This window comes from Manacus candei, unplaced genomic scaffold, assembly GCF_025592945.1.
Source record: "Manacus candei isolate 608988 ecotype Guabito, Panama unplaced genomic scaffold, ASM2559294v1 h1tg000185l, whole genome shotgun sequence".
NCBI classification, from domain to species: Eukaryota; Metazoa; Chordata; class Aves; order Passeriformes; family Pipridae; genus Manacus; species Manacus candei.
The window spans coordinates 53,488-81,410 of record NW_026138233.1 but is presented as its reverse complement, the minus strand read 5'-3'; the positions used below and the strand labels follow the sequence as shown (position 1 = coordinate 81,410).

The 27,923-nt window shown below is 56.9% G+C and overlaps 1 protein-coding gene across 1 annotated transcript; it reads right to left on the bottom strand.

Moving 5' to 3' along the window:
* Positions 1–187: 187 nt before the first annotated feature.
* Positions 188–27,284, bottom strand: LOC127464004 (zinc finger protein 501-like; the record flags this gene model as incomplete). The annotated part of the gene is given in 4 exon segments (XM_051774102.1): positions 188–390; positions 393–799; positions 26,327–26,504; positions 26,507–27,284. Coding segments are annotated over 4 exon segments (1,566 nt in total), but the record flags the coding sequence as incomplete, so codon positions are not given.
* Between the last annotated feature and the right edge of the window lie 639 nt (positions 27,285–27,923).

The window sequence follows — 27,923 nt, the reverse complement described above, 5'->3', positions numbered from 1 at the left end:
TCCTCCCATGGCTGATGGAGTTGGAGCAGCGGCCGAAGCTCTTCCCGCAGTCGGGGCACTCGGGGCTTCTCTTACCGGTGGGTCCGTTGGTGGGAGGTCAAGGAAGAGCTCTGCCTGAAGCTCTTCCCACAATCCCGACAGTTGTAGGGCCTCTCCCTGATGTGGAGGCGACGGTGGGTGTAGAGGGTGGAGCTGTCCCACATTCCCTACACGTGTAGGGCTGTTCCCCAGTGTGGATGTGCTGGTGGCTGAGTAGCTTGGGGCTTGTGCTGAAGCTCTTCCCACATTCCAAGCACTTGTAGGGCCATTCCCTGGTGTGGATGCAACGGTGTTTGCAAAGGCTGGAGCTGTCCCTGAAGCTCTTCCCACACTCCGCACACGTGTAGGGCCTTCCCCACTGTGGATCATCTGGTGTCGGAGCAGGTCGGAGATCTGAGTGAAGCTCTTCCCACATTCCTCACACGTGTAGGGCCTTTCCCCACTGTGGATCATCTGGTGTCGGAGCAGGTGGGAGATCTGCCTGAAGCTCTTCCCACACTCCGCACACGTGTAGGGCTGTTCCCCACTGTGGATGCGACGGTGGTTGCGGAGGGTGGAGCGGTCACTGAAGCTCTTCCCACACTCCCCACACGTGTAGGGCCTTTCCCCACTGTGGATCATCTGGTGTTGGAGCAGGTTGGAGCTCTGATTGAAGCTCTTTCCACACGCCCCACACATGTAGGACCGTTCCCCAGTGTGAATGTCCTGGTGCCTCTGGAGGTTGGTTTTCTTGCTGAAGCTCTTCCCACATTCCAAACACCTGAAGGGCTTTTCCCTGCTGGGAGGCTGCTCATGGACCACCAGCTCGCAGCTCCGCCTCAAGCTCCGGCCGCCTTCCCGGCACACGCTGGCTCTTTCCTCCTCACAGCCCCCTGGGCTGGCTTTGGAGCCCCTCCTGCGGGGGCATCTCCGGCCCTTTTCCTCCCCGCTGCCTTCCTGCGCCGGGGAGCCCTTCAAAACGGCCTCTCCCACCAGGCTCTGCCGCCGGGATTTGTCCTTCGCGCTCTCCGGCCTCACCTCGGGGCCTGGGGCAGGAAGCAACAAGGACACGCAGGGGATTTACCTCCGGTCCGCAGGGAATCCCAAGGACATCCCCCCAACTCCAGCCCCGGCAGGATGGTCACAAAAGACCGACCCAAAGGGGCACTGACTTCCTCCTCACCTGCCTGGGGGGCCCGCGGCATCTTCCTCTTCCTCGCAGCCTCCTCCTCCATCCGACCAAGCTTTGGGAAGCAGAAATCCTGTTGGAGAGGGAAAACAAGAGGTGAGCGCGTTGCCTTGGGGGTTCCTCCTGCCCAAGTCCAGCTCTAGGACTCACCGGGCATCTTGTGTCCATAAAAACCCCCAAAACACCAACATTCAGCCCAAAAACCCCTCTCAAGAGTTCCCCCTCTCTGCTCTCTGGGATTAGGGGGGTCCCCACTGTATGGCCTGATGGCACTTCTGCCTGCATTGGGGGTCCTCTTTCTTCGGGCTGCCGGGGGTCCCACGGCTCCGGGGGGTTCCCACTCGCCAGGGTCCCCTTGAGTGTTGCCAGGGGGGTCCCAGGGCTCACTTCTCCCCACTCTGCCTCCCGGGGCCGGCCGGCCCTCCTCTCTCGGCTCCCACCCTCGCAAACCTCTTGGCGCTCTCGGCTCCCACCCCGCCTCAAGGCCCCCCCTCCTCTCCACACTCCAAGGCCTTCCCCCTCTCCGGGACCCCCGCTTAAGGGGCCCGGCGCTCCCTCTCTGCTCCCCCCCCTCCAGCATTCCGGGGGTCCCCCAGCTCCGGGATCGCCCCTCTCCGCTCTCCCCACTCCGCGGCTACCGGGGTTCCCCCCCGGCTCTCACGGGGGCCCCCAAACCGCTCTTGCCCCCCCCGCCATTGCCCAGCCACCGCCAGGACCTTTTGGCTGCTCTTCTTTGTGCTCCCGCTCGGCTCCTCCCTCGGCTGGGCCGCCGCTTTTGGCGGGTTTCCTCCTCCTGGATCCGCCCCCTGCAGCCCTTCCCCCCCTGGCCCAGCCCCCTTGGGCCCCCCTTGGGCCCCCCTTGCCCAATAAGTCTGATTATACAGACAAGCAATTGGTTTTAATCCACAAAACCCAAATGTAGAACCCAGCACCCTGGACCATGAACAAAGTGCTGTTCCTTGGGCCCCCCCGAGTCCAAAGTAATGGGAGAGGGGATAAAAAACCTACTGGTGGGAGAACTGTTGCAGTCTGGTCAAAGTGGTGGTTGCAGTCCAGTTGAGGGGGGTGGTCTCAGGCTGGTTGAGAGCGGTGAGCTGCAGTCCTCCTCTGGATCCCACGAGTGCTAAAAAGGTTCTGAAACTCCAGGTTTATATATTCTCCAGTTCAGGCAGGAATGCCCAGTCCTCCCCTCAGAGTGGGGAATTCCATAAAAGGATGCTCAGTTCATTCCCTCAGAGCGGGCAATTCCATAAAAGGCTATGAGGATACTCAGAGCGGGGAATTTAATAAAAGGGCCTAAACTCGGCCTATTATAAATATTATAATTAGACGTAGCAATCATATGAATATGTATGTAACATGTTGCAATCACTCGTAGAAATTGTATAAAATGCTGTAATTTCACTGGAGAGACAGAGCAGTTTGTCCAGCACGAGCTGGCTGCTCTCCAGCGTTGCCTAATAAACAAACCTCGCTGCTTAAAGACTAACTCTTGTCTCTGAGCAGTTCTCTGCGCCTTCTTGGGGGCAAAATTGGCATCATGGGGCAACTGGGAGAAACTGGGACCATGCTGGGGTAACTGTGATTGTACTGAGATCATACAGGGATCATACAGGGATCATAATGGGAGCAACTGGGTCTCTGCCCTGAGCAACTGGGAGCAACTGGGATCACACTGGGAGGAACTGGGAGCAACTGCGACTACACTGGGGGTAACTGGGGTCATACTGGGATCCCAGTGGGAACAGCTTGGTCCATGCTGGGGGCAATGGGATCATCTTGGGAGCCATTGGACCCACAGTGAGGGTGACTGGGGTCATACTGGGAGTGACTGGGAGCATTCTGAGGGCAGGTGGGACCATGCTGGTGGAACTGGAATATACTGAGAGCAAGTTGGATCATACTGGGAGTGACTGGGATCATACTGGGAGCAACTAGGACCACATTGAGAGTGACTGGGAGTGGCTGTGAGCAACTGGGATTATGCTGGCAGCTACTGGGAGCAACTGGGAGTGAGTGGGACCGCATTGACTTCAACTGGTATATACTGAGAGAGACCAGGAGTGACTGGGATCATTCTGAGACTGACTGGGATCATAGTGGGAGTGACTGGGAGTGCCAGGGATCATCCTGGGAGCAACTGGAACCATAGTCAGTGACTGGGAGGAACTGGGAGCCTGCTGGGGGCAAATGGCTTTATCCTGGGAGTGCCAGGGCATGTCTGGGTTCATCCTGGGTGTGAGTGCCACCATCTGGGGTGTCACTGGGATCCTACTGGGATGGTCCTGGGAGGGACTGGGAGGGAGTGGAACTCTAGTGGGGTGACTGGGAGTGACAGGGATGATACTGGGAGTGACTGAAACACAGTCACTGGGTGAATGGGAGCAACTGGAACCACGCTGAGGGCAACTGGGCTCATACTGGGCTCATACTGGGCTCATACTGGGAGTGACTGCAATAATACTGGATGTGAGAGGCACTGCAACCATACGGGGGATGACTGGGATCAAACTGGATTCGTACTGCAAGTGTCTGGAAGTTCCTGGGATCATACTGGGGGTGACTGGACTCATAGTGGGATCATCCTGGGAGCAACTGGGACCATGCAGGGGCAAATGGCATCGTCCAGGCAGTGACTGAAAGTGCCTGGGGCCATACTGGACTCAGACTGGGAGTCCCTGAGAGGGAAAGGAATAATCCTGGGGGGGGACTGGGAGCAACTGGGACAACCTTGGGGGCAACTGGGATCCAATTGGGAGTGACTGGGAGTGACTGGGATCATACTGGCAGTGACTGGAACTACATAGAGGGGAACTTGGAGCCAGTGGGGCCATGCTGGAAGTATGGTGGAACTGGGAGTAACGGCGAGTGACAGGGTGCATGCTGGAGGCAACTGGCATAGACTGGGAGTGACTGGGATTGTACTGATGGGAACTGGAAGCATCCTGGGGCAAGTGGATGTAACTGGGTATGACTGTGAGCATGCTGAGGGCAACTGGGATCTACTGGGAGAGTCTGCAACCATCCTGGGGGTGACTGGGACCACACTGGGAGTGACTTGGACTGGGAGCACCTGGGAGTGACTGGATGTACAAAGGGGCAACTGGGATTGACTGGGACCATGCTGGGGGAAGACTGGGACCATACTTGGATTGAGTGGATCTGTGCTGGAGGCAACTGGGAGCAGCTTGGCCCATGCTGGGGTAACTGTGATTGTACTGGGATCATACCGGGATCATACAGGGATCATATGAGGAGTGACTGGGTCAATCCTAGGGTCAACTGGGAGCAGCTGGGATCACACTTGGAGGAACTGGGAGCAAGTGGGACCACGCTGGGGACAAGTGGGATCACACTGGGATCCCAGTGGGAGCAGCTTGGGCCATGCGTGGGCAAGTGGGCCCACAGTGAGGTGACTGGGTTCATACTGGGAGTGACTGGGAACATTCTGAGAGCAGTTGGGACCATGCTGGTGCAACTGGGATATACTGGAAGTATGCTGGAGGTAACTGGGATCATAGTGGGAGTGACTGGGAGCACACTGGGAGTGACTGGGAGTGGCTGTGCGCAACTGGAATCATGCTGGAAGGTACTGGAAATGACCGGGAGTGAGTGGGACCACACTGGGGGCAACTGGGATATAGTGGGAGACACCAGGACTGACTGGGATTATACTGGGACTGACTGGGAGCAACTGGGACCTTGCAGGGGGTAACTTGGATCCTACTAGGAGAGAATGGAATCAGACTGGGAGTGACTGGGATCATGCTGGGATCAGACTGGGCGTGACTAAAAGTGAGTGAGATCATCCTGGGGGTGACTGGGCCCATCCTGGGGGTGACTGGGCCCATCCTGGGGGTGACTGGGCCCATGCTGGGGGTGACTGGGAGCCCCTGGGCCCGTGCTGGGAGCCCCTGGGCCCCCCTGGCTGGAACTGCTTTCCCTCCTGCGGGTTCTTGGCAAAGGCCCCAAAGCACAAACTCTGCTCCGAGCCCTCGGGGCGTTTCCTCCCTTTGGGCAGCAGCAGCTCCTGAACCCTGAACAGGCTCCTGTCCCCTGCAAACACTTCACCTGCCTTTGACCTGGGAGCTCTCAGGGACTCACACATTTACTGAATGTTTAAACTTGCCTTTTTCTCTTATTTTTCTTTTTTTTTTGTCTTTCTTTCCTCTTTATCCTTTCTAAAATTCCCCCTCCTCTCTCTGTCCATCCCCTCTCTGTTCCCCTCCTCTCCCTCTGTTCTTTGTGCCGCCAACATGATCCCAGTTGCTCCCAGTATGATCCCAGTCACTTACAGTCACTCCCAGGATGGTTCATGTATGGTCCTGGTCACTCCCACTACCATCCCAATCACTCCCAGTCACTCCCAATTGGATCCCAATTGCCCTCAAAGGTGGTCCCAGTTGCTCCCAGTCCCCCCCAGGATGGTTCCTTTCCCTCTCAGGGACTCCCAGTCTGAGTCCAGTCTGGTCCCAGGCACTTTCAGTCACTGCCTGGAGGAGGCCATTTGCCCCTGCATGGTCCCAGTTGCTCCCAGGATGATCTCAGTATGTGTCCAGTATGTGTCCCAGTATGGTCCCAGGAACTTGCAGACACTTGCAGTACAAATCCAGTTTGATCCCAGAAATCCCAGTATGGTTGCAGTGCCTCTCACATACTCCCAGTAGTATTGCAGTCACTCCCAGGATGGTCCCAGTATGAGCCCAGCAGGGGCCCAGCTGCTCCCACTCTGATCCCAGTTGCCCCCAGTGTGGTTGCTCCAGGATGGATCAGGAATGGGGACCCCTTTGTGCCCCCCCCTTGTGTCACCCTGTTCTGAGGGAGCTTTGGGGGGACATCTGCACCCCAACACCGCATCCAACACATCCCAAAGTGTGCTGGGACCCCTTTGAACTTGGGAATTGAGGGGAACCATGGAAAACCCTTCTCAGAGAGAAAATTGGGTGACCCGAGTCCTGGATGCTTTTAAGAAAGAGCTCTAAACATTCCTTGAAGAATGGAGGGGGGTGACTTTTCTATTCTTGACCTTTCCAGTTCTCCATTTGGGGGCAGGATGTCCTCTGGGCCAAGGTTTTGTTCCCTTTGCAGGGAGTGCAGCCTCAGAGGGCTGAGCCCTCTCTGGCTGGGCTTGGTCTCTCCTGCAGAGACTCAGGCCTGGCTGGGCTGCCCCAGGCAGACGCTGCAGGAAGAAGAGCTCAGGCCGCCTGGCTCTGGTGTCCCTGGGGCTCAGCCTGTGCCCCATTGCTGGGCAGGGGCTGAGCCCCACCTCTGCCTCGGGGCCTTGGCCAAAGGGCTGGCAAGGAAGAGGCCCAGGAGCCTTGGGGCCTGCCCAGCTTTCCTCCTCCCTGGGGGCTCTCAGTCCTCCCCTGACACCGTGTGGGCCCAAGGCCTTGCTGGCTTCGGGCTCACGGCCCGCCGGCACCATCCCAGCGGCCTGACCCCCCTCCTTCCCCTCTCTCCAGCCTCTCCTGCCTTTTCTGGCAAGGGGCCATCCAAGGCAAACCCCGGTTCTCAGCAATGGCACCTGTGGCACGGCTGCAAGGCTCCAGTGGGCCAGGCAAGAGCAGGAGCAGCGAGAGCCTGAGGAGCCAGGAGATGCCCTGGCTGGGCATCGTGCTGCTGCGGGACGAGCTGACACCTCTGCACAGTCTCTGCCCGTCCCTGCCAGCCGACTTCTGCCCAGGCTCTGGGCACGGGGACGCAGCACTGACAGTTTTCAGCCCCCGCGCTGTTCCACAGAGGCTGTGATGTCACAAGGCCCTTGCCTGGCAGCCAGGAGATGGGCAAGGCAAGGCAAGGACGGAGCCTCGGAGCCACCAGCACGCTGTCCCCAAAGGCTGGGCTGGCACAGAAGCCCAGAGTCCCTGAGCTTGGCAGAGACTTGTGACATCAACCGGCGTCCAGCCTACGCCCCATCCCCAGCACGTCAAGCAGAGCACGGCACTCAGTGCCATGGCCAGTCTTTGCTTAAACACCTCCAGGGACGGTGACTCCACCACCTCCCTGGGCAGCCCATTTCAATACCTAATCCCTGTTTCTCTCCAAAAAGTCCTGCTCCTGTCCCTGACAAACAGCCCCTGACAGGCAGGTCCTCGTGTCCTCTTGTCCTAGCGCCTGTTGCCTCGGAGAAGGGGCTGACCCCCACCTGGCTCCAGCCTCCTGTCAGGAAGTTGTGGACAGGGAGAAGGTCAGCCCAGAGCCTCCTCTTCTCCAGGCTGGAGAAGCCCAGCTCCCTCAGCTGCTCCTCACAGGCCATGCACTGCAGACCCTTGCCCAGCTCCATTGCCCTGCTCTCCACCCACTCCAGCCCCTCAAGGTTCTCCCTGAATTGAGGGGCCCAGAGCTGGACACAGCACTCCAGCTGTGGCCTCACCAGTGCCCAGTCCAGCAGAAGCATCACTGCCCTGCTCCTGCTGCCACACTCTTTCTGATCCAGGCCAGCCTGCCCTTGGCCTTCTTGCCCACCCGGGCACCCGCTGGCTCAGGTTCAGCCTCTGTCCACCAGCACCCCCAGGGCCTCTCCCACGGGGACCCTTTGCAGCTCCTCTGCCCCCGGCCTGGAGCTGCAGGGGGTTCTTGTGGCCAGAGGCCCCAAAGGCACCAAAGGCACTTTGAACCTCATGCCCACGGGCTCGGCCCAGAGGTCCAGCCTGTCCAGGTCCCTCTGCACAGCCTTCCTGCCCTCCTGCACATCCACACTGCAAGCCAGCTTGGGGTCCTCTGCCAATTTGCTCATGGAAGACTCAATGCCCTCCTGCACATCCCCACGAAAAATAGGCAACAGGACTGGGCCTGTTACCCAACAAGTTCTAGTGCTTGACAAAGGAGCCCACCCAGCAGTGGGGAGAAACTGCTGGCAGGAGATTGAATGGGGGCAATAGACAAGGGATGATAGACAAGTTCTGGCCCATGGCCTTTTGTTAGAAAAACAAAGTAAAAGCTTAAGGCCTGCCATATTTCAGTGGTCATAGACCTGGCAGAGAAATCTCTTTTTGAGACCTGGACACCAAGAAGGCAGAATTTCTAAACCACAAAGACCCTTCAAGAAACCAGAGACAAAGACAAAACTAACACAGACAGTTACTGAGGCTCTCTCTATCCAGGGAAAAGACAAGAAAAGGACAAAAACTGTGGACTAAGTATCATGCAAAGTGAGAAATCAAGAGCCAATAGAAGAGAGAAGAATTCCTGCAGAGAACTGGTAAGCCAATGGGCAGGAATTCCTTTGTTTGATAAAATGTAAAAATAGTTAAAAGTTTTGAGAACTGATGTACAGGTGTTAGAGAGCAATTCCTGTGTCCCTTCAGTGCTGAATGAAGTAGGGTCACCTCTGGAACCCAACCAATTGCTCAGAGATTTTATTCCCCGACTTTCACTGACAGTTTCTGGGGACCCAGAAGAGACAAAGCAGCGCCGACAGGGCAGAGCAGAGGAATCGTTGGCCCTGCAGCGTGTACCAAAGGAGTTTTGGGGAGATCTTCCAGTTCCCTGGTCTGGAGAGTTTACCATGCCTTCTTTTCTGGGAAAAAGAACAGGCCATGAATTTTGGGTCCTTGATTTTAAGGCCTTTTGCCTGCACATAAGGTACAGCACTGGGAAGGACGCAGCGTGAGGCTGAGAGGTTTCTGTCCTGGTTTGTGGGCTTGGGTGAGATTGGGCCATAATTACAGGACACCTGTAAAATCTGGGCTTTGGGAAAGGTTGGGGAGGGTTGGGAAAGGTGTTCAAAGGGTGTTTTTGCCTGAGGTGTTAAACATGGGAGTGGGTCTGTCTTCCCAATTCCCAAGAGAAGAGATCCCAGAAAGCTCCCCTGCAGGTTGTGTTTTAAGGAACAGGAGAAGAGACCGAGGGTAAGGGGTTTCTTTCCTGGAGGGAAGGGCTGTCGTTCACTTGCAGGAGCCCTGCGCTGAAATTGCCAGTCTGACTGCCCAAACTGAACACAGCTGAAGATTCCTGCCAGACAAAAAGTGCCAGGACAGAAAGCTCTTGCTGCCCATGGAGTGCCCAGGGTGGCCCCCCAACTGCATCTGAAACCCGAAGGTTCCAGGCTTTCATTCCTGGGGGAAAGGCCGTGACATCCCAAAGAGTCCCGTGGCAGACGGGTGGGGCTGCACTGTGGGGGTGTGAGGTGTTGGTTCTTTGGTTTCCAGGGGCTATTCCAGAATGGAGAGGACAGGCTGTGACATCCCAAAGGGGCCCATGGCACAGGGGTTGGGCTGCACTAGGGGCTGTGAGACATTGGTGTTTTGGTTTCCAGCAGCCATTCTGGAATGGAGGGGATAGGCCGTGACATCACAAGAGGGCCCATGGTACAAAGGTAGGGTTTCACTTTGGGGTTGTAGGGCGTTGGTTCTTTGGTTGCCAGGGCCCATTCTGGAATGGAGAGGACAGGCTGTGACACCACAAAGGAGCCCTTGGCACACAGATGGGGTTGAACTGTCACATGGTGGGGGCTTGGTGCTTTGGTTTCCAGATGCTATTCCAGAATGGAGAGGATAGGTCAGAGTGGATAGGACAACAAAAAGGCCCAAAGCACATGGGTTGATCTGCACTATGGTGTGGGGTGTTGGTTCTTTGGTTGCCAGGACCTATTCTGGAATGGAGAGGACAGGCTGTGACAAGAAGTGCCTGTCAGAACGGACACACAAGAATCTTATGTGGGCATATTCTCTGCTCTGCCCTGCACATCTTTGTGCTGGGGTCAAAACTCAGCCTCTCCGCTTCCCTCTCCTGAAGGACTTGTTCTTAGACATCCCTTTCCCCTACGCTCCTTTCAAAAGCCCTCCTGGCAATTCCCAAGCCTGTACCCGGCTCTCATCCCCTCTCTGTCCTCTTCCCACTCCCCTGGTCAATCCCAACATCCCAGGACAGGGATCCCAGTTGCTTGGCTGCACTCCCACCTAGTTCCATATGCTGGGCCATGATATCCCAGCGCTGGAGCAGCCAGGTCAGCAGGGGCTCTCCCAGCTGGAGGCTGAAATCTTTTCACATCTCTCACAGCTCAGCCGGGGATGGGGATCTGGTGATTATCTCTGGTCCTGCCTCTTGCTCCTGTTCTGAGGGCTCTGCTTCCCCTTCATCCCTCACTAACTGAGCTGATTTGGTCTTGGATTTCTTCTGTAGAGGGGCAGCTGCTACTGGCACAGGTTGTTCCTCTGCAGTTTGAGTGGCCACGGTACCTCTTGGTCTCCTTTCCTCCTCCTCCCCCTGAGGGCACTGGGTCTCAGTTTAACAAGATTCCAACTTAGAAATTAAGAGACTTCAGGTGGAAGTGTGGAAAAGGAAAAGAAAGAGCTTTTTATTAACCAAATCTGAATAAACAACAAATGGTGCAACCAAAAACTTTGAGAAGAAACAAAAAAAGTCCCAAATCCCCAGGTGGGGGGGAGAAACTGTCCCGGCAGTTCAAAGCTCTCGCAGCCCCATGTGCCCGCAGCCAGCAGTGAAGGAGTCCCTTTTCCCAGGGGCAGTCCCCAAAGCAGAACACCTCGCTCCCAGATGGGTCGGGCTCTCTCTCTCTCTCTCTCTCTCTCTCTCTCTCTCTCTCTCTCTCTCTCTCTCTCAGTCGTTCTCCACGAGGTGTCCCGGGGGGAAAAAACTTCCTCTCAGGAAGAGAACAAGGTGGCCAAAACCAGCTCCCGCTCTGTCCGGTCCCGGACAAACCCCAAAAGCCCCCGAACAAAGGACCCCCCGCCCTCCCCGCGGCCACCGCGGTGTCCCCGAGAGCCGCCCTCCCCCCACTGCCCCTGCCCAGCGCCTGCGGCTCCGCTCCAACCCACCCCATCCCGGGAGACACAGATGGCAATGGGGGGGACACTGGGAAACAATTCCAACACCTCTTTTCAAACCTCTGACACCTGCTTCCCAGACATTCCCAAAGAAGGGGCTTCCCGTGGCCTCGAGCCAGGGACCCACCTTTGTATTGAACCAACTCCTGGAGAGACACGTTCCCATCCCTGTCCCCATTCCCATTCCTGGGGTTCCCATCCCTGTCCCCATTCCCATTCCTGGGGTTCCCATCCCTCTCCCCATTCCCACTTCCTGCTGTGCCAACCTGCTCCCAGTGTCCCCGTTCCTGTCCCCACTATCCCTATCCTGGTCTCCCATGTCCCCATTCCCATTCCCGGTGTCCCAGTTCCCATTCCTGCTGTCCCCAACCTGCTCCCAATGTCCCCATTCCCATTCCTGGAGTTCCCATTCCCATTCCTGCTGTCCCCAACCTGCTCCCAGTGTCCCCATCCCTGTCCCCAATGTCCCCATTCCAGTCCCCCTGTCCCTATTCCTATTCCTGGTTCCCACAGAGGAACTGCCGGATGCCGGAGGAGGGAGCCAGGATTTATTGCCCAAAGCAGGAGATTTTCCCACCCAAATTAAAGCCTCAGGAATAATTGTGGTCTTGGGTTTCACACAGGAAAAAGCAGGAAGTTGATCCATCGGGAAGAGCCGCAGGGGGGCCGGGGTGGGTGGGAGCAGCGGGATGAGCTCTGCCAGCAGCTCCTGCCTTTCTGCAGGGAGAGGGAAGGGGTGGATCCAACTCCAGGATCACTCAGGCTGTGATTCCTGCTGGGATGAGAGCAGGGAAAGGAGTCACCATGTCCCTGTTCCCATCCCAGGGGATGGAGCCGGCTGTGGAGCCCAGGGAGAGTAGGAACTGCTCCGGAATCCCACCTGATCCTGCTCCGTCCATCCCACCACAATCCCACTCCAGAATCCAGCCCTGATCCCAGTCTACAATTGCACCTGAGCCCACTCTGGAATCCTGCCCTGAGCTGGAATCCCCTTCCAATCCCGCTCCAGCCATTAGGCCCCCATTCCCCTCTGGAATCCCGGCCTCCATCCTGGGATCCCTGCCCAGAGGATCTGGATCCACACCCGCTGCTGGGACTCACTGGTGGGCGCGGGGTCGTATCCATTCCCCTCCCTCTTCCCTATGGAAAGAAAGCGGGATCAGCACCCGTGGCACAGGATCCCCGGAATGCTGCCGGGCGGATCCGTGCCCCTTCCCGACCCCCATCCCGGGAGTTACCGGATCGGAGCTTCCAGACACCGACTCCCAGGAGGCCGATGATGATGATGATGGCAGCGATGACGGACACAGTGTCCTAGTTAGAACAGCTGGGACCGATTCCTCACTGGATGGGTGTAGCCCAAAAGTGTGTATTCTATGGCCTTCCATGCCATTTTCCCAGGAACTGTTGTCAGGAGAGGCCTGCGAGGTGGGGGGGATGTCCTGAGCACCCTCATATCCTTTTATGGACTGAACATCCTCATAGCCTTTTATGGAATTCCCCACACTGAGGGAAGAACTAAGCATCCTTTTATGGAATTGCCCGCTGTGAGGGGAGGACTGGGCATTCCTGCCTGAACTGGAGAATATATAAACCTGGAGTTTCGGAACCTTTTTAGCACTCGTGGGATCCAGAGGAGGACTGCAGCTCACCGCTCTCAACCAGCCTGAGACCACCCCCCTCAACTGGACTGCAATCACCACTTTTGACCAGACTGCAACAGCTCTCTCACCAGTAGGTTTTTTTTCCCCTCTCCCTTTCCTTTGGACTTTGGGAGGGGGGCCCAAGGAACAGCACTTTGTTCATGGCCCAGGGTGCTGGGTTCTACATTTGGGTTTTGTGGATTAAAACCAATTGCTTGTCTGTATAATCAGACTTATTGAGCAAGGAGGGTCCAAGGGGGGCCCAAGGGGTGCCCAAGGGGGCTGGGTCAGGGGGGGAAGGGCTGCAGGGGGTGGATCCCGGAGGAGGAAACCCGCCAAAAGCGGCGGCCCAGCCGAGGGAGGAGCCGAGCCGGAGCACAAAGAAGAGCAGCCAAAAGGTCCTGGTGGTGGCTCGGCAATGGCGGGGGGGGCGAGAGCGGTTTGGGGGCCCCCCGTGAGAGCCGGGGGGGAACCCCGGTAGCCGCGGAGTGGGGAGAGCGGAGAGGGGCGATCCCGGAGCTGGGGGACCCCCGGAATGCTGGAGGGGGGGGGGAGCAGAGAGGGAGGAGCCCCGGGAGCCCCGGGAGGCTGCAAGGGGGGGTCCCGGAGAAGGGGGAGCCTGGGCAGTGGGGACCCCTGGGATCCCCGGGCCAAGAAAGTGGAGAAGGTGGAGAGGGGGAACGTCTGGGAACCCGGCCCCCTGAAGCAGAGAGTGAGGGGAGAAGGGACCCCTGGGACCCCCAAGAGCCCCAGCATCCCTAAACGGGACCCCCAGCAGCCCAGAGAGGGGAGAGCCCGGAAGGTAAAGGTGCAGAGAGCAGAGAGGGGAAACCTCTGGGAGGGTTTTTTTGAGCTGAATGTTCATATTTTGGAGTATTTTTTTTGCTGACTCTTGATCTTTTGCAAATTTGCGGGGAGTTAGAATCATAGAATCATAGAATCATAGAATCATAGAATCGATTGGGTTGGAGAAGACCTCCGAGATCATCCAGTCCAACCCTTGGTCCAAATCCAGTCCATTTACTAGATCATGGCACTCAGTACCACGTCCAATCTGCGTTTAAAAATCTCCAGGGATGGTGAATCCACCACCTCTCTGGGCAGCCCATTCCAATGCCTGATTACTCTCTCTGTAAAGAATTTTCTCCTGATATCCAACTTAAATTTCCCCTGGCGGAGCTTAAGCCCGTGCCCCCTTGTCCTATTGCTGAGTGCCTGAGAGAAGAGACCAACCCCCACCTGGCTAGAACTTCCCTTCAGGTAGTTATAGACGGTGATGAGTCATCTCTGAGCCTCCTCTTGTCCAGGCTAAACAACCCCAGCTCCCTCAGCCTCTCCCCATAGGACTTATGCTCCAGTCCCTTCACCAGCCTTGTTGTTCTTCTCTGGACCCGCTCCAGATCGGAGTTTGTGCTGGTTTTTTTTCCCAAATCTTGTTGTTTTTTTTTTTTTTTCTGGGCTGAATGTTGGTGTTTTGGAGGTTTTCAGGGACACAGGATGCCCGGTGAGTTCCAGAGATGGACTTGGGCAACACACTCACCCCCTTTTTCCCCCCCATCCATCAGGATTTCTGCTTCCCAAAACTTGGGCGGATGGAGGAGGAGGCTGCGAGGAAGAGGAAGATGCCACAGGCCCCCCAGGCAGGTGAGGAGGAAGTCAGTGCCCCTTTGGGTCGGTCTTTTGTCTTTTGTGACCGTCCTGCCGGGGCCGGAGTTGGGGGGATGTCCTTGGGTTCCCTGTGGGCCGGAGGCAAATCCCCTGCGTGTCCTTGTTGGTTCCTGCCCCAGGCCCCGAGGTGAGGTCGGAGAGCGCGGAGGACAAATCCCGGCGGCAGAGCCTGGTGGGAGAGGCCGTTTTGAAGGGCTCCCCGGTGCAGGAAGGCAGCGGGGAGGAAAAGGGCCGGAGATGCCCCCGCAGGAGGGGCTCCAAAGCCAGCCCAGGGGGCTGTGAGGAGGAAAGAGCCAGCGTGTGCCGGGAAGGTGGCCGGAGCTTGAGGCGGAGCTGCGAGCTGGTGGTCCCTGAGCAGCCTCCCAGCAGGGAAAAGCCCTTCAGGTGCTTGGAATGTGGGAAGAGCTTCAGCAAGAGATCCAACCTCCATAGGCACCAGCACATCCACAGTGGGGAACGGCCCTACACGTGTGAGGAGTGTGGGAAGAGCTTCAGTGACAGCTCCAACCTCCGCAAGCACCGTCGCATCCACAGTGGGGAACAGCCTTACACCTGTGCGGAGTGTGGGAAGAGCTTCAATCACAGCTCCAACCTGCTACGACACCAGATGATCCACAGTGGGGAAAGACCCTACATGTGTGAGGAATGTGGGAAGAGCTTCAGGGACAGCTCCAGCCTTTGCAAACACCGTTGCATCCACACCAGGGAATGGCCCTACAAGTGCTCGGAATGTGGGAAGAGCTTCAGCACAAGCCCCAAGCTGCTCAGCCACCAGCACATCCACACTGGGGAACAGCCCTACACGTGTAGGGAATGTGGGACAGCTCCACCCTCTACACCCACCGTCGCCTCCACATCAGGGAGAGGCCCTTCCACTGTGGGGAGTGTGGGAAGAGCTTCAGGCAGAGCTCTTCCTTGACCTCCCACCAACGGACCCACCAGTAATGGAAGCCCCGAGTGCCCCGACTGCGGGAAGAGCTTCGGCCGCTGCTCCAACTCCATCAGCCATGGGAGGACCCGCGTTGGATGATCCACAGGGACCCCCGTTGGGCACAGACCTGGTGTGCTGGTTTAAAGGTAAACCAGCAGGGGAAATGACAGTGGTGACATCACGGGGACATCGATGACATCACATGGACATTGGTGACATCACAGGGACATTGGTGACATCACAGGGACATCAATGACATCACAGGGACAGTGGTGACATCACCGGGGCGTAATTTTGGTGTGAAAATCTCCTGCTTTGGGCAATAAATTCTGGCTCCTCCTCCAGCATCCAGCAGTTCCTTCCTGGGAACCAGGAATGGGAATGGGGACAGGGGGAATGGGAATTGGGACACCTGGAATGGGAATGGGAACACCTGGAATGGGAATGGGAACATTGGGAGTAGACTGGGAACAAGAGGAATGGGAATGGAGACATCAGGACCTGGGAATGGGGGCACCTGGATTTGGAATGGGGACGCCGGGGAGAGGGATGGAGACACTGGGAACAGGTTAGGGACACCAGGATTGGGAATGGGGACACCTGGAATGGGAATGGGAACACCTGGAATGGGAATGGGAACATTGGGAGTAGACTGGGAACAAGAGGAATGGGAATGGAGACATCAGGACCTGGCAATGGGGGCACCTGAATTGGGAAAGGGGACACCGGGGAGAGGGATGGAGACACTGGGAGCAGGTTAGGGACACCAGGAATGGGAATGGGGAAACCAGGAATGGGAATGGGGACACCTGGAATTGGAATGACGACAGCAGGAACTGGAATGGGAAGACCTGGAATGGGAATGGGAATTCGTGGAATGGGAATGGGAACACCTGGAATGGGAACGAGAACATTGGGAGCAGATTGAGGACAACAGGAATTGGAATGGGGACACCAGGAATGGGAATGGGAACACCTGGAATGGGAATAGGGAAAACAGAGTTGTGATGGGAACACCTGGAATGGGAATGGGGACAATAGGAATGGGAATGGGGACACCTGGAATGGGAACACCAAGAAGTGGGAATGGGGAAAACAGAAGTGGGATGGGAACACCAGGAATGGGAGGAGGGACAATAGGAATGGGAATGGGGACACCTAAAATGGGATGGAACACCTGGAAAGGGAATTGGAACACCTGGAATGGGAATGGGAACTCCTGGAATGGGAACTCCTGGAATGGGAATGGGGACACCTGGAATGGGAATGGGGACATCTGGAATAGGATGGGAACAACTAGAATGGGATGGGAACACCTGGAACAGGAATGCAAACCCGTGGAATGGGAATGGGAACAGCCGGGCCCGGGCTGTGTCCCTGGGGAAACAGGAGGCCAGGCCCAAAAGAGTTAACTAAGAAATTGGGGCCTGCTAACAAGCTCCCAACAGCCAAGACCATCTGTGCTCGTTCTGTTCTACTGACTGGAGCAAAGCTTCAGAGAATAGTACAGGAACATGTCCTAGGCCTCGAGGGGATAAATTAGAGAGACAGCAGGATCAGGGAGACATTGGAAGAGGAGGAATAGGCCGGGAGCCAGGGCTTTTTCCAAGCTTCAGGGAGCAGGTCAAGAACAATGGAAGAGAAGGAAGGTCAAGCTGAGGAAGAGGAGTTGAAGCCCCCAGAGCCATGGAGGAAGAGTGGAAGTCCCCTCAGGATTGAGGGCCAAGAGAAGCACCGCCCCAAGCCCCGCCTGAGCTCCACCTATACTCCGCCTATTCTTAATCTGCAGAGAGAGATGTTGGAATCACTTGAATATGCATTTAATCCCAGCTGAAGATTGTATAAAAATGCTGATTTTGTGTGAAGCCTTGGAGCAAGTTTGTCCAGCGCGAGCTGGCTTGCTCCCAACGTTGAATAAACAAATACCTTGCTGCTTAAAGAGAAAAAAGTCTCTGAGCAGTTTCTCGGACCGATTTTTTGGATTCAGCGCCCAGTCAGTCCCAGGATGATCCCAATCACCTCCTGCATGATCCCACTCACTCCTGGTATGATCCCAGTATGACCCCAGTCACCCTCAGTGTGGTCTCAGTTGCTCCCATCATGGGCCAAGCTTCTCCCACTGTGATCCCAGTATGGTCCCAGTTGCTCCCAGTTGCCCCTAGCACAGATCCAGTCACTCCAAGTATGATCCCGGTCTTCCCTCCTGACGGTCCCAGTCAATCCCAGTTGCTTCTCTTGTAGATCCAGTCACTCACAGTTCCTTCCAGTTGCCCCCAGCCTGGTCCTAATTCCCCTTCATGTAGTCCCAGTCACTCCCAGTACAGTCCCAGTTACCCCCACCATGGTTGCAGACACTCCCAGTATATCCCAGTAGAGCCCTCAGCATGCTCATAGTCCTTCCCAGTCACTCCCAGATGCCCCAGTAACATTCCAGTTTCCACCAGTATGATCCCAGTGACTCCAAGGCACTCCCACTATATCCTAAGTGGCCTCCAGTTGCTCCCAGTAGCCCTCAGTGTGGTCCCAGTTGCTCCCAGTATGATCCCTGTTGCCCCAGTTCTGGTCCTGGAGGGTCCCAGTGTGCTCAGATCCTGCTCCTGGGGGGTCCTGCTGGGTCCCAGTCCTGGTCCCGATGTATCTCGGTGTCCCAGTCTATCCCAGTCTGTCCCACTCCGTCCCAGTCCATCCCACTCCGTCCCAGTCCATCCCAGTCCATCCCAGTCCGTCCCAGTCCATCCCAGTCCCTTCCCAGCAGCCGCCGCCGTTTCCCGGGTCCTGCCCCCCCGCCCCCCCAAGATGCTGACGGGGGTCGGGGCTCCGTCTTTGCCTTCGTCTCCCTGGGCCTGCCTGGAATGAAGGGGCCGCTGGGACACTGCGGGACCTCCTGAGACCAAAGGAACCCCGGGAGAATTTGGGTACTCCTGGAGTCAAGGCACAATTGGGACACTGCAGGGCCCCATGGAAAAAAAGGAACCTTGTGACACTGCGGAATTCATGGAATCCAGGGGCCTTTGTGACAGGGGGGCCTCATGGAACCAAAGGAAGCCTGAGGTGTTTCAGAAGGTCATGGAATCAAGGGGCCACTGGGACACTGCAGGGCCTCTGGCAATTAAAGGAACACTGGGACACTGGGGCAGGACATCCCCCCTGCAATGGCCCCAAGACAATGCCCCATTTGCAAAGGGGTCAGTGCTGAGCTGAGAGGGGGCCGGGACAAGGCAGGAGATGTTGGACCCCAGACTGGTTTGACCCCAAATGAAGCCCCTGATGGTGAGGGAAGCCCTGGAGTCCAAGGACTGTCAGACCATGGGTTTCTACCAGAAAGGACCAGTCCCCTTTCCCAGGGCCAGGTTCTTCCAACAGAACCCTTCTTGGGGGTGTGTGGAGATTCCTGCTTTGGCTGGGGACCCCCCAAGGTCACTGCTGGAGGTTGAGAGCAGAGATCTCCCCACGAGCGCTGCTCTGGGGGAGTTCCATCCATCTCTAATTAAGAATTATTGCTTGTTTGTCACCTTTAGTAGAATTGCTTCAACAATTGCTTTAGTGTAGTGCCCTGTCGTACCTTATCCTGTACTACTGGTAGTTTTAGTGTGTATGTTGTGTAGTAAATAATTCTGGTTTAGTCCTTTTGTCTGATCATTATTAGTAATAAGTAGTTCATTGCTATAAATATATCTGCTTTTCCATCATTAAAACCTGTGGGACAAAACTGGTTCAATCCCATCTCTATAATTCCTTAAATTCAAAGCATTGGCATAACCCAAGGCTGAGATTGGATCCAGCTGCCCCCAGGCTCCTCTGGGAGCAGGAGTTTAGAAAGCCAGGGAGTCCGTTCTGCACCTCGGGACTCCAGGGCAGGACTTCTCCCATCAACTTTGTCTGAGCCTTGAACTCCCCCTGCCACAGGGGGGATGGGGAAAAGGGAGCAGGAAAGGGGAGAAAAGGTGGGAAAAAGGGGGGGTGGGACCCCTTCATCTGAGGGGCCAAAGGGGTGGGACCCCCAAAGGGAGCACAGGGAAGCTGTGGTTTAGTGGCACAATAGGAAAGGGGTGGGAAAGAAGGGAAAAGTGGTAGGCTGAGACCCCCAAAACTGAGTGTGAGGAGTGCTGGGACCCCAAAGTTATTGGGAGGGGGGTGGGAGCCCCAAACTGAGTGCAGGGGGGATGTGGGGGTTGTGGGGACCATAGGAAAGGGGTGAGAGAGGGGCAGAAAGGGGGGTGGGACAGCAGGAAGAGGAGTCCCAAGGGGGTCCCTTGGTGTCCCCATCACTTGAGCCCTGGAGCAGTTCCCTGGGGCCCTGGAGGGGTTGGATCTGCACTGGGGGGGTCCCCAACCCCCCTGTCCATCCTTGAGGGGCTGATGGGGGGTTCCCCTCCACCCAACAGCCGGTGCTGCAGTGGCCACGGGGGAAAAGGTGGGAAAAGGGGGGTCTGGGGTGACCCCTGAGCTCCCACCCTGCTGTGGGGTATCACAGCCAGCACGGCTTCCCCAGAGGAAAGGCCTGCTGATCAAACCTGAGTTACTTTATGACAACATCACCCCCTGGCTGATCAAGGGAAGGCACTTGATGGGATCTTTTTGGGTTTCAGTGAAGCTTCCCATAGTGTTCATGCCCAGATCCCTCTGGACAAAGTGTCCAGCCCAGAGCTGGATAAACACACCCTGTGCTGGGCGAGCAATGGGCTCCCGGGTCGGGCCCAGAGGGTGGCAGTGACTGGGGGCACATCAGATGGGGGTCACCAGGGGGGTTCCCCAGGGCTCCATCTGGGCCCTGTGCTCTCCAACATCTCCATCCATGACTTGGGTGCAGCACTGGAAGGGACACGGAGCAAGTTTGCAGATGACCCCAACCTGGGAGGAGCTGCTGAGTCCCTGGAGGGCAGGGAGGCCCTGCAGAGAGACCTGGACAGATGCCAGGGCTGGGAATCAGCCCCATGGAAGTTCAACAAGGGGCAGTGCCGGATTCTGCCCCTGGGATGGGCAACCCCCGATGTGGGGACAGAGTGGGAATGAGAGGCTGGAGAGCAGTGCTGGGAAAGGGCCCTGGGGGTCCTGGGGGTGCCCCCTTGGCCAGGAGTCAGCAGTGCCCTGGCAGCCAGGAGGGACAACCCTGTCCTGGGGGCATCAGGCCCAGCATGGCCGGGCCAGGGAGGGGATTGTCCCGCTCTGCTCTGCCCTGGGGCGGCCTCACCTCAATAGTGGGGCACTCTGGGGGGACACAATGGAAGGAAGAGATGGAACCAGTAGAGAGTGGCCAAAGGAGGCCACCAGGATGGGGAAGGCTCTGCAGGGGAAGCCAAAGGAGGAGCAGCTCAGGGCACTTGGGATGTTCAGCTGCACAAGAGGAGACTGAGGGGAGACCTCATGGCAGTTCCAACTTCCTCAGAGGGGCAGAGGAGGGGCAGGCCCTGAGCTCTGCTCTGGGGGGACCAGGGACAGCCCCCAGGGAATGGCCTGGAGTTGTGTCAGGCCAGTGTCAGGTTGGATGTTAGAAAGAGGTTCTTCCCCCCCAGGGTGGTTGGCACTGAACAGGCTCCCCAGGGCAGTGGGCACAGCACCAAGGCTGACAGAGCTCCAGGACAGTTTGGATGATCCTCTGGGGCACAGGCTGTGACTCTTGGGGATGGACCTGGGCAGGGCTGAGGGTTGGACTCAATTCCACCCCTGTTCCACCCCAGTTTCCACCCACCCTACTCCCCTCTGGAACTGTGTTGGAGGTCACAAAGCGACCCCTGGGGTCAGGCACCAGCACCTTTCTTGCTTTGTTCTTTTCTTCACCCTGTGCTTCTGGCACTGTTTCCTGCCCTCTACAACTGCTCCAAGGCCTAGACCCAGTTTCATGGATCTGTTTTCTGTCCTTTCTCACTTTCTATCAGTCGCTTCACAGCTGTAAGAACCCTCTCTGTTTTTACCAAAATTATTTCCTGTAAGGAATCTTCACAAGAAATAGTAACTCTACCCTTTCCCTCGAGACCTTCCAAGCTCACTAAAATCCACAATTTCTGTGCTAGCACTGTCCTTTTCAAGTGTTTGGTGTAAAATACAGAAATTCTATGGTTGACAATTTCTAATAAAGTTCCATATTTTACAGCTACACCCAAGGTGGCCCCAGTTGCTCCCAGTCCCCCCCCAGGATGGTTCCTTTCCCTCTCAGGGACTCCCAGTCTGAGTCCAGTCTGGCCCCAGGCACTTTCAGTCACTGCCTGGACGATGCCATTTGCCCCTGCATGGTCCCAGTTGTTCCCAGTGTGATCCCACTATGAGTCCAGTCACCCCCAGTATGATCCCAAGAACTTGCAGACACTTCCAGTGGGTTCAGTTTGATCCCAGTCATCCCCAGTATGGTTGCAGTCCCTCTCACATACTCCCAGTATTATTGCAGTCACTCCCAGGATAATCCCAGTATGAGCCCAGCAGGGGCCCAGCTGCTCCCAGGATGACCCCAGTTGCCCCCAGCGTGGTTTCAGTCACTCCCATTCACCCCTATTATGGTTCCACTCACTCCCAGACACTCCCAGTATATCCCAGTTTCTCCCAACATGATCCCAGTTGCCCCAGTTCTGGTCCCGCTGGCTCCAGTCCAGGTCTCGGTGTATCCCGGTGTCCCCCCTGTCCCCCCACCCCGCTCTCACCCCCTTTTCTCTCCCCACAGAGCTCCTGAGCCGCCGGTGGCCGCAGCCCCTCCCCGTGGCCTCGGGCCCAGCCAGGACCCCCCAAACCCTGCCCTGATTTTGGGGGGCTTTGCGAGGGCACCTGCCCTTCAACCCGGCACCCAGCACACCCCAAAAGGTGCGGGGACACCCCTAAAATGACCACAGCTCCCCAAGGACCCCCCAAAACAACTCAAATCCCATCCAGGACCCCACCTAACCCCATTGTTGGGGGGACTTTTATGGGCTCTGGTGTTACTGGGAGCCCCCCCAGCTTGGGGAGAGGAGCTCTGGGGCGAGTGGGGGGTGGGAAGAGGGGGATGGGTGGGAAAAGGGGTGTGGAAAGGAGAGAAAAGTGGTGGTGGGACCCCCACACTGAATGGGACAGGAGTGGGACCTTTCAAAAGTGGAGGGGGGGGGATGATGGGAAAGGGGTGGGAGAGGCCAGAAGAGTAGGGAAAAGGGGAGGGTGGGACCCCCAAACTGAGCATGAGGGGGCTGGAGATTGGGGCAATGACATGTAAGGGGTGGGAGAGGGGGGAAAAGTGGGGGTTGGGACCCCAAAACTGATCTGGGAAGGGCTGGGGCTTGAGGAGACCATGGAAAAGTGGGAGGAACAGGGAGAGGGGTGGAAAAGGGGGGGTGGTCTGGAGGGATGGACGGTCCCATGGGGGTCTTTGGGCACTGGGGGGTTGGGAAAGGGGGTGGTCTCCCTGAGCTCCCAGCTTACTCTGGGTGCTGGGGGCTGCTGGATCCAATCTCAGCCTTGCATTGTGCCAACAGCTGAAATTTAGAGCAATTCTAGAGGGGGGACTGAACCATGTTTGTGCCCCAGGCTTTAATGATGGCAAATCAGATCTATTGATAGAAAATGAATTATTTATTTTTGCAAATGACGACACAGAACAGAATTATTTAGTGAACAGTAGAAACACTAAAACTACCAGTAGTACAGGATAAGATAGGACAGGGCACTACACTAAAGCAATTGTTGAAGCAATTCTACTAAAGGTGGCAAACAAGCAATAATTCTTAATTAGAGATGGATGGAACTCCCCCAGAGCAGCACTCGTGGGGAGATCTCTGCTCTCAACCTCCAGCAGTGACCTTGGGGGGGTCCCCAGCCAAGGCAGGAATCTCCACACACCCCCAAGAAGGGTTCTGTTGGAAGAATCTGCCCCTGGCAAAGGGGACTGGCCCTTTCTGGTAGAAACCCATGGACTGACAGTCCTTGGACTCCAGGGGTTCCCTCACCATCAGGGGCTTCATTTGGGGTCAAACCAGTCTGGGGTCCAACATCTCCTGCCTTGTCCCGGCCCCCTCTCAGCTCAGCACTGACCCCTTTGCAAATGGGGCATTGTCTTGGGGCCATTGCAGGGGGGATGTCCTGCCCCAGTGTCCCAGTGTTCCTTTAATTGCCAGAGGCCCTGCAGTGTCCCAGTGGCCCCTTGATTCCATGACCTTCTGAAACACCTCAGGCTTCCTTTGGTTCCATGAGGCCCCCCTGTCACAAAGGCCCCTGGATTCCATGAATTCCGCAGTGTCACAAGGTTCCTTTTTTTCCATGGGGCCCTGCAGTGTCCCAGTTGTGCCTTGATTCCAGGAGTACCCAAATTCTCCCAGGGTTCCTTTGGTTTCAGGAGGTCCCGCAGTGTCCCAGCGGCCCCTTCATTCCAGGCAGGCCCAGGGAGACGAAGGCAAAGACGGAGCCCTGACCCCCGTCAGCATCTTGGGGGGGCGGGGGGGCAGGACCCGGGAAACGGCGGCGGCTGCTGGGAAGGGACTGGGATGGACTGGGATGGACTGGGATGGACTGGGACGGAGTGGGATGGACTGGGATGGACTGGGACAGACTGGGATGGACTGGGATGGACTGGGACAGACTGGGATGGACTGGGACGGAGTGGGACAGACTGGGATGGACTGCGATGGACTGGGATGGACTGGGACACCGGGATACACTGGGACCAGGACTGGGACCCAGTAGGACCCCCCCGGGAGCAGGACCTGAGCACACTGGGACCCTCCAGGACCAGAACTGGGGCAACAGGGATCCTACTGGGAGCAACTGGGACCACACTGAGGGCTACTGGGAGCAACTGGAGGCCACATAGGATATAGTGGGAGGGTCTTGGAGTCACTGGGATCATACTGGTGGAAACTGGAATGTTACTGGGGCATCTGGGAATGACTGGGAAGGACTACGAGCATGCTGAGGGCTCTACTGGGATATACTGGGAGTGTCTGCAACCATGGTGGTGGTGACTGGGACCATACTGGGATATACTGGGTCTACGTGAAGGGGAATTAGGACCAGGCTGGGGGCAACTGGAAGGAACTGTGAGTGACTGGATCTACAAGAGAAGCAACTGGGATTGAGTGGGACAGTCAGGAGGGAGGACTGGGATCATACTTGGAGTGACTGGATCTGTGCTAGGGGAAACTGGGAGCAACTGGGATCATACTGGGATCACAGTGGGAGAAGCTTGACCCATGCTGGGAGCAACTGAGACCACACTGAGGGTGACTGGGGTCATACTGGGATCATATCAAGAGTGAGTGGGATCATGCAGGAGGTGATTGGGATCATCCTGGGAGCAACTGGGAGTGCACTGGGGATGACTGGAAGTGGCTGTGAGCAACTGGGATCATGCTGGAAGCTTCTGGGGGCAACTGGGAATGAGTGGGACCACATGGAGGAAACTGGGAGCAACTGGGAGAGAGCAGCAGTGACTGGGATCATCCTGGGACTGACTGGGCGCTGAATCCGAAAAATCGGTCCGAGAAACTGCTCAGAGACTTTTTTCTCTTTAAGCAGCCAGGTATTTGTTTATTCAACGTTGGGAGCAAGCCAGCTCGCGCTGGACAAACTTGCTCCAAGGCTTCACACAAAATCAGCATTTTTATCCAATCTTCAGCTGGGATTAAATGCATATTCAAGTGATTCCAACATCTCTCTCTGCAGATTAATAACAGGCGGAGTATAGGTGGAGCTCAGGCGGGGCTTGGGGCGGTGCTTCTCTTGGCCCTCAATCCTGAGGGGACTTCCACTCTTCCTCCATGGCTCTGGGGGCTTCAACTCATCTTCCTCAGCTTGACCTTCCTTCTCTTCCATTGTTCTTGACCCGCTCCCTGAAGCTTGGAAAAAGCCCTGGCTCCCGGCCTATTCCTCCTCTTCCAATGTCTCCCTGATCCTGCTGTCTCTCTAATTTATCCCCTCTAGGCCTAGGACATGTTCCTGTACTATTCTCTGAAGCTTTGCTCCAGTCAGTAGAACAGAACGAGCACAGATGCTCTTGGATGTTGGTAGCTTGTTAGCAGGCCCAAATTTCTTCGTGAACTCTTTTGGGCCTGGCCTCCTGTTTCCCCAGGGACACAGCCCGGGCCCGGGGGTTCCCATTCCCATTCCAGGTGTTTGCATTCCTGTTCCAGGTGTTCCCATCCCATTCTAGTTGTTCCCAACCCATTCCAGATGTCCCCATTCCCATTCCACATGTTCCAATTCCAATTCCAGGTGTTCCCATTCCCATTCCACAGTTTCCAATTTCCTTTCCAGGTGTTCCATCCCATTTTAGGTGTCCCCATTCCCATTCCTATTGTCCCTCCTCCCATTCCTGGTGTTCCCATCCCACTTCTGTTTTCCCCATTCCCAGTTCTTGGTGTTCCCATTCCCATTCCAGGTGTCTCCATTCCCATTCCTATTGTCCCCATTCCCATTCCAGGTGTTCCCATCCCACCTCTGTTTTCCCTATTCCCATTCCAGGTGTCCCCATTCCAATCCCAGATGTTCCCATTCCCATTCCTGGTGTCCCCAACCTGCTCCCAATGTTCCCATTCCCAATGTTCTCATTCCCAGCCCAGGTGACCCCATTCCCATTCCTGATGTCCCCATTCCCATTCCAGGTGCCCTATTCCCATTCCCGTGTCCCCATTCCCATTCCTGGTTCCCAGGGAGGAACTGCCGGATGCCGGAGGAGGAGTCAGAATTTATTGCCCAAAGCAGGAGATTTTCACACCAAAATAACGCCCGGTGATGTCACCACTGTCCCTGTGATGTCACCACTGTCCCCGTGATGTCACCGCTGTCCCTGTGATGTCACCACTGTCCCTGTGATGTCACCACTGTCCCTGTGATGTCTCCACTGTCATTTCCCCTGCTGGTTTACCTTAAAACCAGCACACCAGGTCTGTGCCCAGCGGGGGTCCCTGTGGATCATCCAACGCGGGTCCTCCCATGGCTGATGGAGTTGGAGCAGCGGCCGAAGCTCTTCCCGCAGTCGGGGCACTCGGGGCTTCCATTACTGGTGGGTCCGTGGGTGGGAGGTCAAGGAAGAGCTCTGCCTGAAGCTCTTTCCACACTCCCCACAATGGAAGGGCCTCTCCCTGATGTGGAGGCGACGGTGGGTGTAGAGGGTGGAGCTGTCCCACATTCCCTACACGTGTAGGGCTGTTCCCCAGTGTGGATGTGCTGGTGGCTGAGCAGCTTGGGGCTTGTGCTGAAGCTCTTCCCACATTCCAAGCACTTGTAGGGCCATTCCCTGGTGTGGATGCAACGGTGTTTGCAAAGGCTGGAGCTGTCCCTGAAGCTCTTCCCACACTCCGCACACGTGTAGGGCCTTCCCCACTGTGGATCATCTGGTGGCGGAGCAGGATGGAGCTCCGTTTGAAGCTCTTCCCACATTCCCCACACATGTAGGGCCTTTCCCCACTGTGGATCGTCTGGTGGCTGAGGAGGTGGGAGCTCTGAGTGAAGCTCTTCCCACATTCCTCACACATGTAGGGCTTTTCCTTACTGTGGATCATCTGGTGTCGGAGCAGGGTGGAGATCCGATTGAAGTTCTTCCCACATTCCTCACACATGTAAGGCCTTTCCCCACTGTGGATCATCTGGTGACTGAGGAGGTTCGAGCTCTGAGTGAAGCTCTTCCCACATTCCTCACACGTGTAGGGCCGTTCCCCGGTGTGGATGTGCTGGTGCCTCAGGAGGTGACCGCTCCTGCTGAAGCTCTTCCCACACTCCGCACATGTGTAGGGCCTTTCCCCACTGTGGATCATCTGGTGTCCGAGCAAGTAGGAGCTCCGTTTGAAGCTCTTTCCACACTCCCCACATGTGTAGGGCCGTTCCCCACTGTGGATGTGCTGGTGGCTGAGGAGGTTGGTTCTCTTGCTGAAGCTCTTCCCACATTCCAAGCACCTGAAGGGCTTTTCCCTGCTGGGAGGCTGCTCAGGGACCACCAGCTCGCAGCTCCGCCTCAAGCTCCGGCCGCCTTCCCGGCACACGCTGGCTCTTTCCTCCTCACAGCCCCCTGGGCTGGCTTTGGAGCCCCTCCTGCGGGGGCATCTCCGGCCCTTTTCCTCCCCGCTGCCTTCCTGTGCCGGGGAGCCCTTCAAAACGGCCTCTCCCACCAGGCTCTGCCGCCGGGATTTGTCCTCCGCGCTCTCCGGCCTCACCTCGGGGCCTGGGGCAGGAACCAACAAGGACACGCAGGGGATTTGCCTCCGGCCCACAGGGAAGCCCAAGGACATGCCCCCAACTCCGGCCCCGGCAGGACGGCCACAAAAGACAAAAGACCGACCCAAAGGGGCACTGACTTCCTCCTCACCTGCCTGGGGGGCCCACGGCATCTTCCTCTTCCTCGCAGCCTCCTCCTCCATCCGACCAAGCTTTGGGAAGCAGAAATCCTGATGGGGGGGGAAACAAGGGGTGAGCGCGTTGTCTTGGGGGTTTCTCCTACCCAAGTCCAGCTCTAGGACTCACCGGGCATCTTGTGTCCATAAAAACCCCCAAAACACCAACATTCAGCCCAAAAACCCCTCCCAGGAGTTCCCCCTCTCTGCTCTCCTGGGGTTTGGGGGGTCCTCCCTGTCTGGCCTGATGGCACTTCTGGCTGCATTGGGGGTCCCCCTTCTCCGGGCTGCCCGGTGACCCGCGGCTTCAGGGGGTTCCCGCTCTCCGGGGTCCCCTTGAGTGTTGCCAGGGGGGTCCCAGGGCTCACTTCTCCCCACTCTGCCTCCCGGGGCCGGCCGGCCCTCCTC